Consider the following 16,176-nt stretch of genomic DNA (forward strand, 5'->3'; position numbering starts at 1 on the left):
CTTCTCCATGAAGAAATGGTGAAGCCCCTGCCCACTGGTTCCTTCTTGGGGCTTGAAAGTTTGGCAGCCCTGGACCTGCTTGCCAATGAGTTTTTCTTCCTGTCCCATTTTTATACACTCTGACCTCAAAGGTCAGAATTTACAGTACTGAGACTGTACACATAACAAAATAGAAAATCATATATAAAAGTAGAGGAAAAGGGATTTAACAGTTAATTTTTTAAGCCTTAATTGAATGAATGGTTTTAGACACCTACATGGATATGTGTGCATGGATAGAGCCTTGGAGGATATAGGACAACTTTTTGATGCCAGCAAATGAAACCAAAATGATAGAAAGAAGAAAAAGCTGAGTCTGTCCCAATTCCAAAGGAGTGATCTATGTTAACAGAAACATAAAACAACTTGACAGTCACCCATATTTCAGTTTCAACCAGCCAACCAACAAAGTAAAACAATAACAACAAAATAAAATGTTCTTTTAGGTTCTATTCAAGGAGGCTGATTTAAAAAGCACCAGGTCCATTATCACTAACACACTCTCAATGACCCATGGGCCCAAAATAGGTATAATAGTGACACACTAGAAGAAATGACAACCAGGCACAAGTGAGTCACTGACAGAGAAGCAAATAAAAGAAAAACACTGAGGGGACGAGTCATTTAAAAGCCAGCTACCTAGAGGCATTTGCATTTATGAACAAAGTTGACAACTCATAGTATGATTTAACTTAGTACGTGTTTATTCTTAGAAAACAATTTCTGGGTGGCTCAGGTCATGATCTCAGGGTCCTGGGATGGAGCCCTGCATCGGGCTCCCTACCGAGTGGGGAGTCTGGTTGTCCCTCTCCCTCTGCTCCTCCCTCCTGCTTGTGCTTGAGCTTGATTGCTTTCTCTCTCTCACTCTCATTCTCGCTCTCTGTCTCAGATAAATAAAATCTTAAAAAGGAAAAGAATTCCCAGTACAATAAGTTTGAAACATATTCCCCCAAATTAAAAATGGCAAACTTCAGAGAAACATGATTTGGAAGGGCAGGAAGATGGAATGGGTGGCGAGTTCATCCAAATGTGTCCTCCACTCACAAATAAACAAGTGGAAGAAAAAGCCTGTATGAAGGCTAAGTTTAGGCAAGCATGAGCAAAAGGAAAAATAATCATTTATCCCATATTCTAACCTTACATTAAGTTTGGAAACTTTCTAGAAATCACTATATGAAGTAAAAAGAGGTAAAAAGTATTTAGTGTATATACATTTATAAGGAAAGTTAACATAAACATATTTACTTTAGAAGTTGGAAGTGAAATGACAGGGAACCTTGGCATGGAATCTGTTGACAGGAGAGGTAAGTATCACTAACAACTGAATGACTGATTTGTTCCAGGGCTCACCAGCATGGCCAGAGGGCAGGTGAGAGACACAAATATAATTTCCCAAGGGAAGAAGAATGAGATTGGGTGGGAGACCAGAACATGAGGTCATGAAATTTAAAGTAACCAAACTTAAGAGCAAGAACAATCCATCCCAAATGTCAAGAGAAGTGAAGCAAAAAATGGAAGAACACAACATATTCTAAAACCAAGGTATAAAAAGAGTAGGTGTCAAGGACCTGTGTGACTCCCCCCTCACCTCCTTCCCCAGGGGACTTCCCTCCATACCCTAAAGCCCAGCACATCATCTTTTCCTCATCTGCTTTATTCTGAGCATTTGCCCTCATCACTTACACACTATGTATTTTATCTCTTCCCTTTGTGTCTTTCTCCTCTAACTAGAATGCAGGCCCCATGAGGGCAAGGACTTTTGTCTGTTGGAGATGCTTCTGCTTGCCCAGCACCTGGAATGAGGGCTGGCACACACCATGCAGTCAACATGATGTACTGGATGAATGAAGGAGGCATGCTGGGGCCTCTGGGAAAGAAAGCACTGGCCTTCAGCCAGCTCCCTCCCTCTCTGCAGTGGTGCAGAGATGTCAGCCCAGAACAGCCGCAGCCATCCTGCCAATGGGACAGCAGCCAGCTGCAGGCTGAAGCTGACACCAGGAAAAGCAGAGTGGAAAAGGGAAAGAAACCCAAAACCCGAAGATTCAAACCCTGAAGTCCGGCCTGTCTCCAGACCTCCCAGTTATACGAGCCTATAAATGCCCTATGCTTGAAGCCATTTTGAGTTGGGTTTTCTTTAATTTCTGACTGGAAGCATTCTCACTGATTATCTACATTTTGAAATCTGAAAACATGGTTTTAGGAAAACTCAGGTTAAGGCAGGGTGTGTATGAAAGAACAAGATTGGGTGGGAAGAGATACGAGAAGTCATCTTCACTTGGTATAAGTAGATAAAATCCCACGCCTGCCATGGTTCATATATTCCCATAAGATCTGGCCCAAGGGTCTATGACAAATATGAAATAAGGCCTTCATGTCCCAACACAACCAGAAATTACCAGATAACAAAGGGTTTAACGTAGCTGTGGCTTACATGGTTCCAGAAAACCTGTATTTGGAGAAGAAGAAGAATCATTATCCTTTCCCACCAAATGATATACATGGCCCCTCCACGTCCTACCACTTCATTTTTGCTGACAGAAAGAAATCTGAAGATTTTTACTTTTACAAAGAGATCCATAATCATACTAATGTTGGTCTTTTCAGAAAGTGAAGTGGCAGCAACGTGAGCTTTCAGAAAGCTGGGAATACTCTTCGCTCTCTGTAGGCCATTTCAGTATAGATGTTTGATGGGAACAATTTCCTTTGGGATAGTAGGGAAAGCTGTATTCATAAAAAACGGAAGTGCTTCCAGCACTTCTCAAACTTCAATGTACATAAAAATCAAGTGGACCATTTGATAACAACACAGATTCCCAGGCAAACACAGTCAGGAGGCCTGGGGCAGGGCTGCGATTCTGCATTTTAGCAAGTTCTCCATGGATGTAGAGGCTGCTGATCCACGGACCGTGCGTGAAGTAGAACTGAACAGCATATGAAATAAGAGTTCCCCTTAAGTAAATTGAGGTAAATCTGACATGGAAAGCAATGTGTTGTGGGGCTAGCAGGGGGGTGGAGGGTGCAAGATGACATGTCTGTGCCAGCCTTGTGGAGCTGCCAGCCACCCCTGGATGGTCTTCTCGACAACAGGGACAAACAAACCCTTGTTAAATCCTTACATACTAAAAGCCCAATGAGCCTGTCACAGATAAGAAGGACATGTGTCACAGAGCTTCACCGCACAGGCCTAGGCCTACAGGGACATCGGTGCTGCCCCCAGACCCCTCCTGTACTCCTGGCTGAGGTGCAGGCATCAGTGCACAGAAGTGACAATAAAAACATCCTGGAATTTTTAGAGAATATTCTGGGAAAGAAGGGGCAGAAAAGGGAAGCCCTGGAAAGGCAGCATCACCTTAGGAAAACTGATGCCAGGGGTTATTTAGAGATGACAGCTGGATTTTGGGGAGGTCACTCCCATACTCACATTTCTGAACCGCATTTTTTAAGATATGAAATTCCTCCAAACTCATACTTTAAAACCAATCATGTTTTAAAAATACAAATATCTCCTAGGGGTAAGAGTGTGAGTTTGTCTTTCCTTCATATTTTGTAGAAACATCTTCAGGCAGGCTTCCTCCTTCTCATCCAATCAAGCTTAGCTGCCTGAAGGGCTTGCAGGGGTTTTTATACATTCACTTGTTGAAGGATATCCTTGTTGCTTTCAGTTTTTTTGTGTTTTTTAAAGCAAGCTCTAGGCCCAGCATAGGGCTTGAACTCACAATCCTAAGCTCAAGAGTCACATGCTCTACTGACCAAGTCAGCTAAGTGCCCTGAGTACAGGGGTTTTTAAAACGAGCAGAGGAATGGGGTGCCTGGGTGGCTCAGTCCATTAAGTGTCTGACTCTTGATTTCAGCTTAGGTCTTGATCTCAGGGCTGTGAGACTGAGCCCTACAGCAGGCTCCACACTCAGCATGGAGAATACTTAAGATTCTCTCTCTCCCTCTGCCCCTCCCCACCCCCGACTTGCATGCCCACACATGCTTATATGTGCACACGTGCTCTTGCTCTCTCTAAAAATAAAAATAATAATAACAATTAAAAAATTTTAAAGCATAGGAAAGAAGGAAGCTTTTGAGATCATATTCCCTGTAGGAGCTTAGCAATCCTGACAGGCAAAACTACCAGGTTTAACATTAAATGTGTGATCTCTCTAAAAAAAGCTCTTTGTGCTTATAATTTAGTTAAAATATAGAATTTTTAAAAGATTTTTAAATTTATTCATGAGAGACACAGAAAGAGAGGCAGAAACATAGAGGTAGAAGTAGGCTCCCTGTGGGGATCCCAATGCAAGACTTGATCCCAGGACCCCAGGATCATGACCTGAGCCAAAGGCAGATGCTCAAACACTGAGCCACCCAGGTGTCCCTAAAATAAATAATTAAAGAAAAAATCTAAATGGCTAAAATCAATAACACAAGAAACAACAGGTGTTAGCAAGGATGTGGAGAAAGGGAAACCCCCTTACACTGCTGGTGGGAATACTAGCTGGTGCAGCTACTGTGGAAAACAGTATGACGTTTCCTCAAAAAAGTAAAAATAGGGCAGCCCCGGTGGCGCAGCGGTTTAGCACCACCTGCAGCCCGGGGTGTGATCCTGGAGACCTGGGATCGAGTCCCATGTCAGGCTCCTTGCATGGAGCCTGCTTCTCCCGCTGCCCCCCCCCCACCCCGTCACTCACGAATAAATAAATAAAATCTTTTTAAAAATAAAAATAAAATAAAACTGCCTTACAATCCAGTAATTATACTACTGGGCATTTACCCAAAAGATATAAAAACACTAATTCAAAGGGATACATGCACCCCAATGTTTACTGCAGCATTATTTGCAATAGCCAAACTATGGAAGCAGTCCAAGTGTCCATCGATTGATGAATGAATAAAGATGTAGTATACAATGGAGTATTATATAGCCATAAAAAGAATGAAATCTTGAATGTATAACAACATGGATGGAGCTAGAGCAAAACAGTCAGAGAAAGACAAATACCATATGATTTCACTTACGTGGAATCTAGGAAACAAAACAAATGAGCAAAGAAAAAAAGAGAGAGACAGAAACAAACCAAGAAACAGACTCTTAACTATAGAGAACAAACATATGGTTGCCAGAGGGGAGGCAGAAGGAGGGGTGAAATAGGTGATGGAGATTAAGGAAGGTACTTGTCATGATGAGCAACAATTCCAGGTGTATGGAATTGTTGAATCATTATATTGTACACCGGAAACTAATATGAGGCTATATGTTAACTATTTGGAATTAAAATTAAAATGAAAAAATAAAAATAAAAGGTTTAAGCTTTCTCTAGAAAACCATGGTCTGGTGCCATGTCCACAAAAGGAACATGGTGATGGTGACAAACATGTGGGCTTTGAGGGATGTCTGTCCCCACACAACCAGGAACACATTCTATGTGGAAAGGGATATGGGAACAAGAGGAATAGCACAAAGGAGCTACATGCATGGACAAGCTGAGAAGCAGTGTAGAGTGGCAGCTGGTTGGCTACAAAATTCACAGAGGAACAGAGGAAGGTTATTGATGAGGGTTCAGATGGGAACAGTGACAAAAGATCATGATTTTCTAAGAATACAAAAACTACCTTGGCATGTGAGACTTCAATTTTCCAGAAAGGAACCCAGGTGTACATGACTAGCTCCAACTTCATATGTGAGAGATTTAAAAAAATGAAGCTGACACTGCAAATGGGTACAAAGTAGAAGGAGAAACAAGGGCTTTGCTGTAACCACAGCTAATTTCCAGGCAAGTGTTGAAAGTCTCATTAAATTAAATTAAATTTTTAATAAAAGCAAAATAAGTCATAGCAGAAGAGAGAGAAAAAAGAATATGAATTAAGTAATGAAGCCACTGAGAACAAGGCCATGACTACAGCCAGACCCATAACCCATTCATGACCCTGAGTCATCTGATTTTCCTCCATCTCCAGTGTGTATTTATTCAGAGAGAATCCCAAGTCATAAGGAAATGTCACCAACACACTCTATTTAAGAATGTAGACAACATAAAGTACATTTTAATGAAAGTTCTACATGAGTCATAATAAAAATTTAAATATCAGTATACATAAAAATAACTAGATTTTCTATTATAGAAGTAATGCATGCCCATGATTTTTCAAAAATCAAACAGAAATGAACAACTCAATTTAAAAATACATAAAAGATCTGTACAGATGTTACCAAAGTAGACCTACAAATGGCAAATAGCATATGAAAAGATGCTCAATACCATACATCATTATGCAATTACAAATGAAAACAACAAGTTACCACTACACACCTATTAGAAAGGTGGAAATTCAAAACATTGACAGTACCAAAGCTGGTGAATTTGTGGGGCAACAGGAACTCTCATTCATGCCTCGTGGAAAGCAGAATGGTATGGCCACTTTGGAAGATAGTGTGGTAGTTTACACAAAACTAAACATTCTTACCATATCACTCAAACTTGTGCTCCTTGGTATATACTCAAATCAGCTGAAAACTTACAACCACACAAAGACCTGCACACAAATGTTTATAGAAGCTTTATTCATAATTGCTCAAACTTAAAAGTAACTAAGATGTTCTTCAGTATGTGGATGAATTAATAAACTATGCTACACCTAGACAATGGAATATAATTTAGCACTATAAAAGAAATTAACTATCAAGATATGGATAAACCTTAAAATGTATATTACTAAGTGAAAAAGGCCAATTTGCAAAGGCTACATACTTTATGATTCCAACCATAGGACACTCTGGAAAAGGCAAAACTGGAGACAAAACTTTTTACTAGAAACAGGAAATAGATCAGTGGTTGCCAGAGGTTGTAGGGAAAGAGAGAGGGATGAAAGAGGTAGAGCCAGAAGATTTTTAGAAACTACTCTGTAGGATACTAAAATAGTGGATACAGTCTTTATGTATTTGGCAAAACCCACAGAGTGTACAACAGAAAGACTAAAACCCCAATGTAAACTGACTTTGGGTGGTAATGATATAGGTTCATCAATGGTAATTAATGGCCTAACTCTGGTGCGGGATGTAAACTGATGGAGAGTCTAGGGAGAGAGAGAGAAGAGGTATGTAGGAACTCTCTGTACTTTCTGCTCAGTGTTGCCCTAAGCCTAAAATGGCTGAAAAAAAGGCTATTAATGAAAGAAAAATCAAGCAGCACCAATAAATATAAAGCAAAAAGTAAGTCACCAGCATACCCAACCTCCTGGTTCTGCTCCTCAGGTTAATGAAGTCTTATGTACATGAGATTAGTAAGATTAATTAAGTCCCGTATACCTTTCTAGAGCTTCTATATATGTGTGAGATAAAAATTAGACATGATGGGTTCATAGCATTCTTCCCCCACCTTTTTATTTTTATTTTTTTTAAAGATTTTATTTATTTATTTATTCATGATAGACATATAGAGAGAGGCAGAGACACAGGCAAAGGGAGAAGCAGGCTCCATGCCAGGAGCCCGATGTGGGACTTGATCCCGGGACTCCAGGATCACGCCCTGGGCCAAAGGCAGGCGCTAAACCGCTGAGCCACCCAGGGATCTCCCCCCCCCCCCCGACCTTTTTAATAATGGAACCAACTCTGGGCACACATCCAGCCTGTCAGAGACAGACCCTCAGTCTCCCTTGCATCTAGATAGGGCCATGCAACCAACTTCCTGACCATAGACTGTGCACAGAAGTGATGTAAGTTCCATGAAAGAGAAGCATTTCTTCATTTTTCTTCCTATCTTTCTCCATGGGCTGAAAATATGGCTATGTTGTTCTGAGCCAGCTCAAAGCATTCTCATGGAGCAGGAAAAGAGCCTGCTCCATCTAGAAATTTTGTGTGCCATGCCATGGACCCCTTTGATAGTCTGGTGATGCTACACCCCTGTTCAGACTAATGTTTTTAAATATGTAAAATAAAAGATAATGAATTATATTGAAATAAAGTTAACAAAATGTTTGAAAATGTGTGTTTTAGTAACATCTATGCCTCCAAATTAATGCATTACATAACAAGGTCTAGTTAGAATAAACCCAGAGAAATTTCAAAGCAGGATGTGCATACATATTTTGAGATACCTGGAACAACTGTAACATGATATGAAAATATCCATGATTTCTATGGTTACAAAGTCATGGTTTCACAAACACCCCAGAGGCTTGTTGCTTCCATTCACAATGGAAGCATGCACTACAGTTCAATTTGAGGTTAGTAAAATAAAGATGAAGTTTTTCTATCCATCCAGATTCACAGACCCCTTGACTCATTATGCAGATGTTAGGTAAACACGCTTAGTCTACCAAATGAAGAAGCAGTAAGAGAAGGAACCTGGGTGCCCTGTGTAATTTCATGGGGTAAAGGCTGCTGCTCTGCTCACGTCTGCACTACCCTGTGAGAGAGGTAGAGTTTCTGTCTGGCTCAAGCCACTGTGTTTTGGGGTTTCTCTGTTGCTTTGCCTGAAAACATAGTAAAGAGAGCAATAGAGAGCAATATGTGAAGTGGTGATGAGTTGAATTTGGAAGCTAAGTGTCTTAGGTTTTTTTTTTTTTTTTTTTTGAAACAGAAAGAGTGAGCCTGTGAGAGCAGGGTGGAGAGAGGCAAGGGGAGAGGGAGAGAGAGAATCTCAAGCAGATGCACTGTTGTGTGCAGAGCCCAATGTGGGGTTCAATCTCACAACCCAGGGAGATCATGACCTGGGCTGAATCATGAGTTGGACATTTAACTCACTGAGCCACCCAGATGCCCCTAACTGCCTTAGTTTTAATTTGAGCTCTGCCACTTGCTGTTGAGTATTCTTTGGGCTAATTACTTAACCTCTCTAAGTCTGTTTCCTAACCTGTAAGATACGGATGATAATAATGGTACCTAGCTAATAATGTCACTGCACATATTGATACACAGAAAGTGATTAAGAAAGTGACCAAAATACTACAAACCTTCCATACATGTAAGCTATCAGTACTATAACTATTATAGTGTTTACTGTTTGTAGTGTATACTGTTTGACTCCTGGCTTCTCTCACCATCCTAGACATCATTCTATATAGGATATATAAGTTTATTTCTATTTCTTTAAAATCTGCATAGTAATGTGCTGAATAAATATGCCAAAATTCATCTAGCCAGTCTCCAAATACACAGTGATCATTTAGGATGTTTCTCAAAGTTTCACTTAAAAGGCTATTATATGAATTATAGAAAAAGCTCTCTGAAACTACTCCACCAATCCCTTTGTCCTAAGATTTTGCAGCAAGTTTACTGAGATCTTATTTACATTCTATAAAAATGCACTTTTTTATTTTATTATTTTATTTTATTTTATTTTATTTTATTTTATTTATTTTATTTTTTTAAGATTCTATTTATTTATTCAAGAGAGACACACAGAGAAAGGCAAAGACAGGACCTGTCCCCTGCAGGGAGCCTGATGCAGGACTTGATCCCAGGACCCCGGGATCATGACCTGAGCCAAAGGCAGACACTCAACCACTGAGCCACCCAGATGCCCCCAAATGCACCCATTTTAAATGCACAGTTTGATGAGCTCTATAATACCTTGTAAGAATAAGACTTCATGTATAAGACCTTACCTTGAAAAAGGTAAATTATAGAAAACGCAAACCTGCCCTACGACCCAGCAATTGCACTGCTGGGGATTTACCCCAAAGATACAGATGCAATGAAACGCCGGGACACCTGCACCCCGATGTTTCTAGCAGCGATGTCCACAATAGCCTAACTGTGGAAGGAGCCTCGGTGTCCAACGAAAGATGAATGGATAAAGAAGATGTGGTTTATGTATACAATGGAATATTACTCAGTCATTAGAAACGACAAATACCCACCATTTGCTTCAACGTGGATGGAACTGGAGGGTATTATGCTGAGTGAAGTAAGTCAATCGGAGAAGGACAAACATATGTTCTCATTCATTTGGGAAATATAAATAATAGTGAAAGGAAATAGAAGGGAAGGGAGAAGAAATGGGTAGGAAATATCAGAAAGGGAGACAGAACATGAAGACTCCTAACTCTGGGAAACGAACTAGGGGTGGTGGAAGGGGAGGAGGGCGGGGGGTGGGGGTAAATGGGTGACGGGCACTGAGAGGGGCACTTGATGGGATGAGCACTAGGTGTTATTCTGTATGTTGGAAAATTGAACACCAATAAAAAATAAATTTATTATTTAAAAAAATTCTTGAAAACAAACAAAAAAAAGAAAATGCAAAGCATTGATATTATTTCTATCACACTAATACTGTTCATTTTCTTTGATAGAGATGATCCTGTCCTGAAAGAGCTGTGGAGAGCAACTCAACTGTCCTTTTCTTCAGCAATATCCCCAGATTTGTGTCTGACAATGCATCCCTCCTACTCCTGAGCTCCGGGAATAGACCTAAATGATACCAGCCAGCAGCTTCTGGCCCAGTGATGGGTCAGCACAGGACATAATCTGAGCCGACTGATGACAGGCAAACAGACTTTTGTGTTGGGGCTTCTGAACAAAAGTATACCCATCACTCCTTCCCCAAGGGACTTGAAGTGATAAAAGGTCTAAGGCTACCTCACCCATCCTACAACCACAGAGGAACCACTGGTCTGAAAAGGGTCAGCCTGGAAGAGACAGATCAAACAGGGCTAACTAAACCCTCCAGGAAACTAGCATCACCATGGATTCTTCACTGGACTCTGTGTAGTAATAAATTCTCCAGTTACTTAAGCAAATTGGATGGGTTTCTACTACTTGCCAGCAAAAGAATCCTAGGCAGTACTCAAGCTAGGTATAGAATTCCAAATTTTAGGCAACGTAAAGAAGGGAATTAAAAATCATCCCTGATGCTCCTACTACCACCAAGGGTCAATTATTGGCCACTTCTAGTGTTCTAGGCCTCCTTCCCTGGGAGGCAGCCAGGCAGCTCACACAGAGCTCTACATGCTGGGATTTCTTGGGGTGAGCTCTTAGGACCTTCCATCCCTGTAAGGAGTGACAGAAACAGGACAGGACACAGGGAGAGGTCAGACTGCAAGCAGTAGGGTTACAACAAACACTAGCTGATCCCATTGGGAGTTCTGGCCCTGGGAAGACCCTTCAGAATTACCCCTCCTTGAGGCAGGGAGCTAGTGACATTTTATACTGCATGTCCTCCCTCTCCTCCTGCCCAAGACTAGTCCCTAGATGCAGGCTGCCCTTGAGAGGGGCAGGTGTTGGGCAAAACCCTGCTCTTCAGTCCAGGGCAATCTCTTTTCAAGGGGGACTCAGCTTCAAGCTGCTGATGCTCACACATTGCACAGTTAGAAAATGAATTCTTTAGTCTGGAACAAGAGGGGTCTGGGTGGCACAGAATAGTATCACACTTGCACATTTCCTTTTACGCTATTTTATTCATGTGTTTTCTTTCTGTAGAAATTTAAATCATAGGGACCCCTGGGTGGCTCAGTGATTGAGTGTCGCCTTCGGCTCAGGGAGTGATCTTGGGATCCTAGGGATCCCCACATCAGACTCACTGCAGAAAGCCAGTTTCTCCCTCTGCCTATGTCTCTGCCTTGCTCTGTGTCTCTCATGAATAAATAAAACCTTAAAAAAATTTAAGTCATATATTTTTTTAATTTTTTATTTATTTATTTATGATAGTCACACAGAGAGAGAGAGAGAGAGAGAGAGGCAGAGACATAGGCAGAGGGAGAAGCAGGCTCCATGCACCGGGAGCCCGACGTGGGATTCAATCCCGGGTCTCCAGGATCGCGCCCTGGGCCAAAGGCAGGCGCTAAACCACTGCGCCACCCAGGGATCCCTTTAAGTCATATTTAAATGCTGCTTTATATTTTGGTATGAGCCTAGCATTACAATTCTGAGAATTTTCCAATCATTAAATATTCTGTAAGTGAGGGCAGCCTGGGTGGCTCAGTGGTTTAGCGCCGCCTTCAGCCCAGGGCCTGATCCTGGAGACCCGGGATCGAGGCTCCCTGCATGGAGCCTGCTTCTCCCTCTGCCTGTGTCTCTGCCTCTCTGTCTCTCTCTCTCTCTCTGTCTCTCTCATGAATAAATAAAATCTCTTAAAAAAATAAAATAAATATTCTGTAAGTGAATTGCAGAGTTATAATTCCTTCATATAGTTACCATAAAGTATTTAAACATTCTCTTACTATTGGACATTTATAGTATTTCCAATATCTTTAATTCTCATGTATAAATTTTTGTTTGTATCTTTGCAACCAGTTTTTAAGATATATTTCTAAGAGTGAAATTAAAAGGTTGAAGGATATGAACCACTGGCAACATTCTGGCCAAACTGCCCTTTGGAACTTCATGTCAATTACAGTCCAATGACTGCTACATTTGTCTCATTAGAATTGAATGTTTCTCTATTTTATATCTTGCCAATTGATCGAAAATGATGTCTCATTCTTGTTTTGGCTTCCTTTCCCCCAATGAATGATAAATTTTAAGAGCTTTTTTTTTCTTAACTTCCTTTTTTTTTTTTTAAGATTTTATTTATTTATTCACGAGAGACAGAGAGAGAGAGAGAGAGAGGCAGAGACACAGGCAGAGGAAGAAGCAGGCTCCATGCAGGGAGCCTGACGTGGGACTCGATCCCCAGTCTCCAGGATCACGCCCTGGGCTGAAGGCGGCACTAAACCACTGAGCCACCAGGGCCACACAATTTTAAGAGCTTTAAATATCCATTGTTTTTTGTTTGTTTTTCTTCATATGTAAACAGTGTGGCCATTTTTTTGGGGGGGGTCAGTTTTTCTATTTTGGTATCAAATGGTCTTTTATTGACAAAAAATATCTGACTGGACAAGCAACTTCTCAATATGACTCTTTCCCTAAATGTATTGGTTAAACTCACTGGATCAAGCCCTCCACCAATAAAAAAATTTTTAAAATAAATCTTTCAGTTAAAATGGTAGCAAGCTCCTTGTTCCATTCTCTCTCTCTTTTTTTAATTTCATGGATTTTCTTTTGGCCAAATGTATGTCCACTTACTTGAGCAATCCAGCCCGATGGAAGACATAGAGATCCTGCTCCAGAGTACAGTTGTTGAAGGGCACAATCTTCACGAAGTTCTGGATGAGGGCAAACTCAGGGGTGAGGTGTGGCAGAGAAATGATGCAGAAGTTCTTGTCCTAACATGATTGGCGACCAGGGCACACCGGAAAATAGGGAGTAAAATGTGTAAAGGACAGGGTATTCAAGTTCAACTTTCTGATAATTTGGAAAGTGATCATATGAAATTCAAGTGGATGAGGAATTATAAGCATATGGAGAAAATCTCTGCAAGTCTGACTGAAACCTAAATAAATGAGTATTGTAAACAATGGGACCCATTCGGCATAGCTCTTTTGTGGAAGTCATTTTTGAAAGTAAAGTCCTTTGTGCTGGCAAATTTGCTTGCACCCTGAAGGAAATGAGGCAGCACTGTGTCATAGTCAAGGCTCTAGGCTTGCTAAGTGACAGAGCACCAGCCTTGGTCCCCTCTTCTGGGATGAGAGGCTTGTGCTCCAGGCCTTTCTTCTCTAAAATCCTGTATTATATGTGAATGGACATCCATATTTTATCATGACATGATCTCATTTAGGTGAACAGATCTAAGGATGTGTTTAACCTGGGAAGTGTGCTTAGTTAGTAGGCAAAGGAGGATCCAAATGTCCTCAGAATTGCCACTTACCCCTGGGATCTGCATTGCCCAAAGTGGGAACCAGCAGCCACATCTGGATACTGGGCATTTAGGAATGTGGCCTGGTGTGACTGGGGAACTGAGTTTTTTATTTTACTTCATTTTAATTAATTTAAAATTTAAATTAAAAACTGATACTCAATTCAGTTATTGGAAAAGTTCTATGTATGTTGGAATAACTTGAGTATATGAATCTACTTATTCAACTGTAAATTTTACGAAATCTAAACACATATCATATATTTTTGATGAAAATGTAGCATTTATATTGAAATGTGCTACAGGTGTAATATACATTTTAGATTTCAAACACTGGGAAAAGGAATGTTAAATATCTCGATAACTTTTCATACTGATTACATGTTAAAATGATTAAATTTGGGCCATATTCAGTTAAATAAAATGTATTATTAAAATTGATTTCATCTCTGTGAAATCACTTTTTTAAACTTTTTTTTTTTTAATGTGGCTGCTAGAATATTTAGAATTACTTATGTGGCTTAAATTTGTTGTCTATGGAACAGTGCTGTCCTAGATGTTGTGTTCCAAACTTTGCACTTGACCCCCTGCCAGGTGCCTGCAGGAACCGCCTGCTCCTCCCAGAGCTAATTTGTCCCTTTGGGATCTCGCCTCCTCCTGAACCCTGTGAAGGCATCACTTGTGCTAATCCACAACCCTGGGGACATTTGGGCAAACCAAAGAAGTGAATCATTGTTTGACCTTATCTTCCTTCTTTCTAGCAAAATAACACAGCTCCTTTTGGGGAACTTGAAAGTCACGTTGTTGAAAATATTCAAGTTGAAAACAAGGAATCTGTACCAAGTCTCAGTGGTACCTCAATTGTCTTCCTTCCCCACTTTTCTTCTCTCCAGTAAAGTGATAAGAAATTGATTAGAATCTCCATCCCTTTACAACAATGAAACAAAAATAGAGGAAGAGGACAGGAATGGAGGATGTTGTTTGCACTGGTCTGTTTGCCTGGGGCAAACCAAACATATTGTAGTAGGTTGAATGCCGCCTACACATCAGGGATTGTGTTGGGCAATGGCAACCAGATAATCAGCCACAAATTCCTACTTTCCTACTATCAAAAAAGCAATACAATGGTTTGGTTTCCTCTGGGAGGAGGAGACCAAAATGAATTGCTTTGACTCAGATTTGAAGGATTTAAGGATGAATAATAAAGATATTTTGTTCCTCTCTCCTTAGATCCTGAAATAAAATAGAATTCAACTGTAAAAGTATGTCTTTTACCTTTTCAAAGCCAGCACTGTTTTTGTCATGCTGAAGATCTGCCTTTACATGGACTTCAAAATAGGAATGAATTTAAATGTAGGGAAATTACTTTGGTGCATCTCTGAGGGAACTGGCTTTGTAAATCCTACCTTAGGGTAATCTACATTGCTTTATGAGCTTAAAAATGCCTTAAAATTAATCCCAAAAAATTACAATGGAGAACATTATTTCAAGTCTTCATTATATTAACAAAATGAGGAAATACAACCTATGATCACATAGGCTTCAGGAAACATAATTAGACCATATTTGTTTTTTGCCTCAGTAGAAAGAGGATCAGGAAAAATAAGACGATAGATATTTTGCTTGAATTAACCAACTGAAGAAGTCTAGTCACTGACTTAGGCGAGGCATGGAAAAAAGTCTTTATAAAAATCCATGTGTTCCTCAGTTGTCTTCCTTCCCCACTTTTCTTCCCTCCAGGAAAGTGATAAGAAATTGATTAGAATCTCCATCCCTTTACAACAATGAAACAAAAATAGAGGAAGAGGACAGGAATGGAGGATGTTGTTTGCACTGGTCTGTTTGCCTGGGGCCCATTCACCAAACATATTGTAGTAGGTTGAGTGCCTCCTACACATCAGGGATTGTGTTGGGCAATGCCAACCAGAAAGTCAGCCACAAATTCCTACTTTCCTACTATCAGAAAAGCAATATAATGGTTTCAGAATTCTTTGAGCCAATGTAAGCTATAAAGTCAGATAGCAGTCTAATCCACTTTTGTGTCATTTCTGACATTTTCATGTACTACCAGCATTCTATTAGTGATTTGATTCTACTAAAAAAACTGTTAAGGCTATCCTTAAAAGAAATTATACATTGAAAGGGAACTATTAAAACAGCAATGACAATATTTTTAAGAGTTCACAGTATGTCACTCAACCTTATTTTTCAGAACACAGAAGCAATTAAAACCTCAACATTCATAACAATATACATGTTTGGAGAGTGAATATGGCATTTTACTTTTCTGTAACTTTTTTAGCTCACAAAACCAATTATGTTACTCAAAATTCAGCATGTACTTACAGGAAAAAGACTGAAGACAAAATTCATAAAGTCCAGTGACCTGTAAACAAGACAGTAAGCATTGTCACTGACGTGCAAGCAAAAAGGGCATCAATCTATATTTAAGGAGATTGATGGTTTTCTTCCTGTCAGG

The 16,176-nt window shown here is 40.2% G+C and overlaps 1 protein-coding gene across 9 annotated transcripts in view; it reads right to left on the reverse strand.

Moving 5' to 3' along the window:
• The window catches only part of CFAP61 (cilia and flagella associated protein 61), a 278,254-nt gene that overhangs the window by 169,374 nt on the left and 92,704 nt on the right, over nucleotides 1–16,176 (reverse strand). For all 9 annotated transcript variants that reach the window (XM_049100272.1, XM_049100274.1, XM_049100273.1 and 6 more), the window contains 2 exons: nucleotides 16,044–16,083; nucleotides 13,028–13,167 (listed from right to left, as the gene is read on the reverse strand). In XM_049100272.1, the coding sequence (XP_048956229.1) occupies nucleotides 13,028–13,167; nucleotides 16,044–16,083 (180 nt within the window). The remainder of the gene's footprint in view (nucleotides 1–13,027; nucleotides 13,168–16,043; nucleotides 16,084–16,176) is intronic.

Source organism: Canis lupus, chromosome 24 (genome assembly GCF_003254725.2).
Source record: "Canis lupus dingo isolate Sandy chromosome 24, ASM325472v2, whole genome shotgun sequence".
NCBI classification, from domain to species: domain Eukaryota; kingdom Metazoa; phylum Chordata; class Mammalia; order Carnivora; family Canidae; genus Canis; species Canis lupus.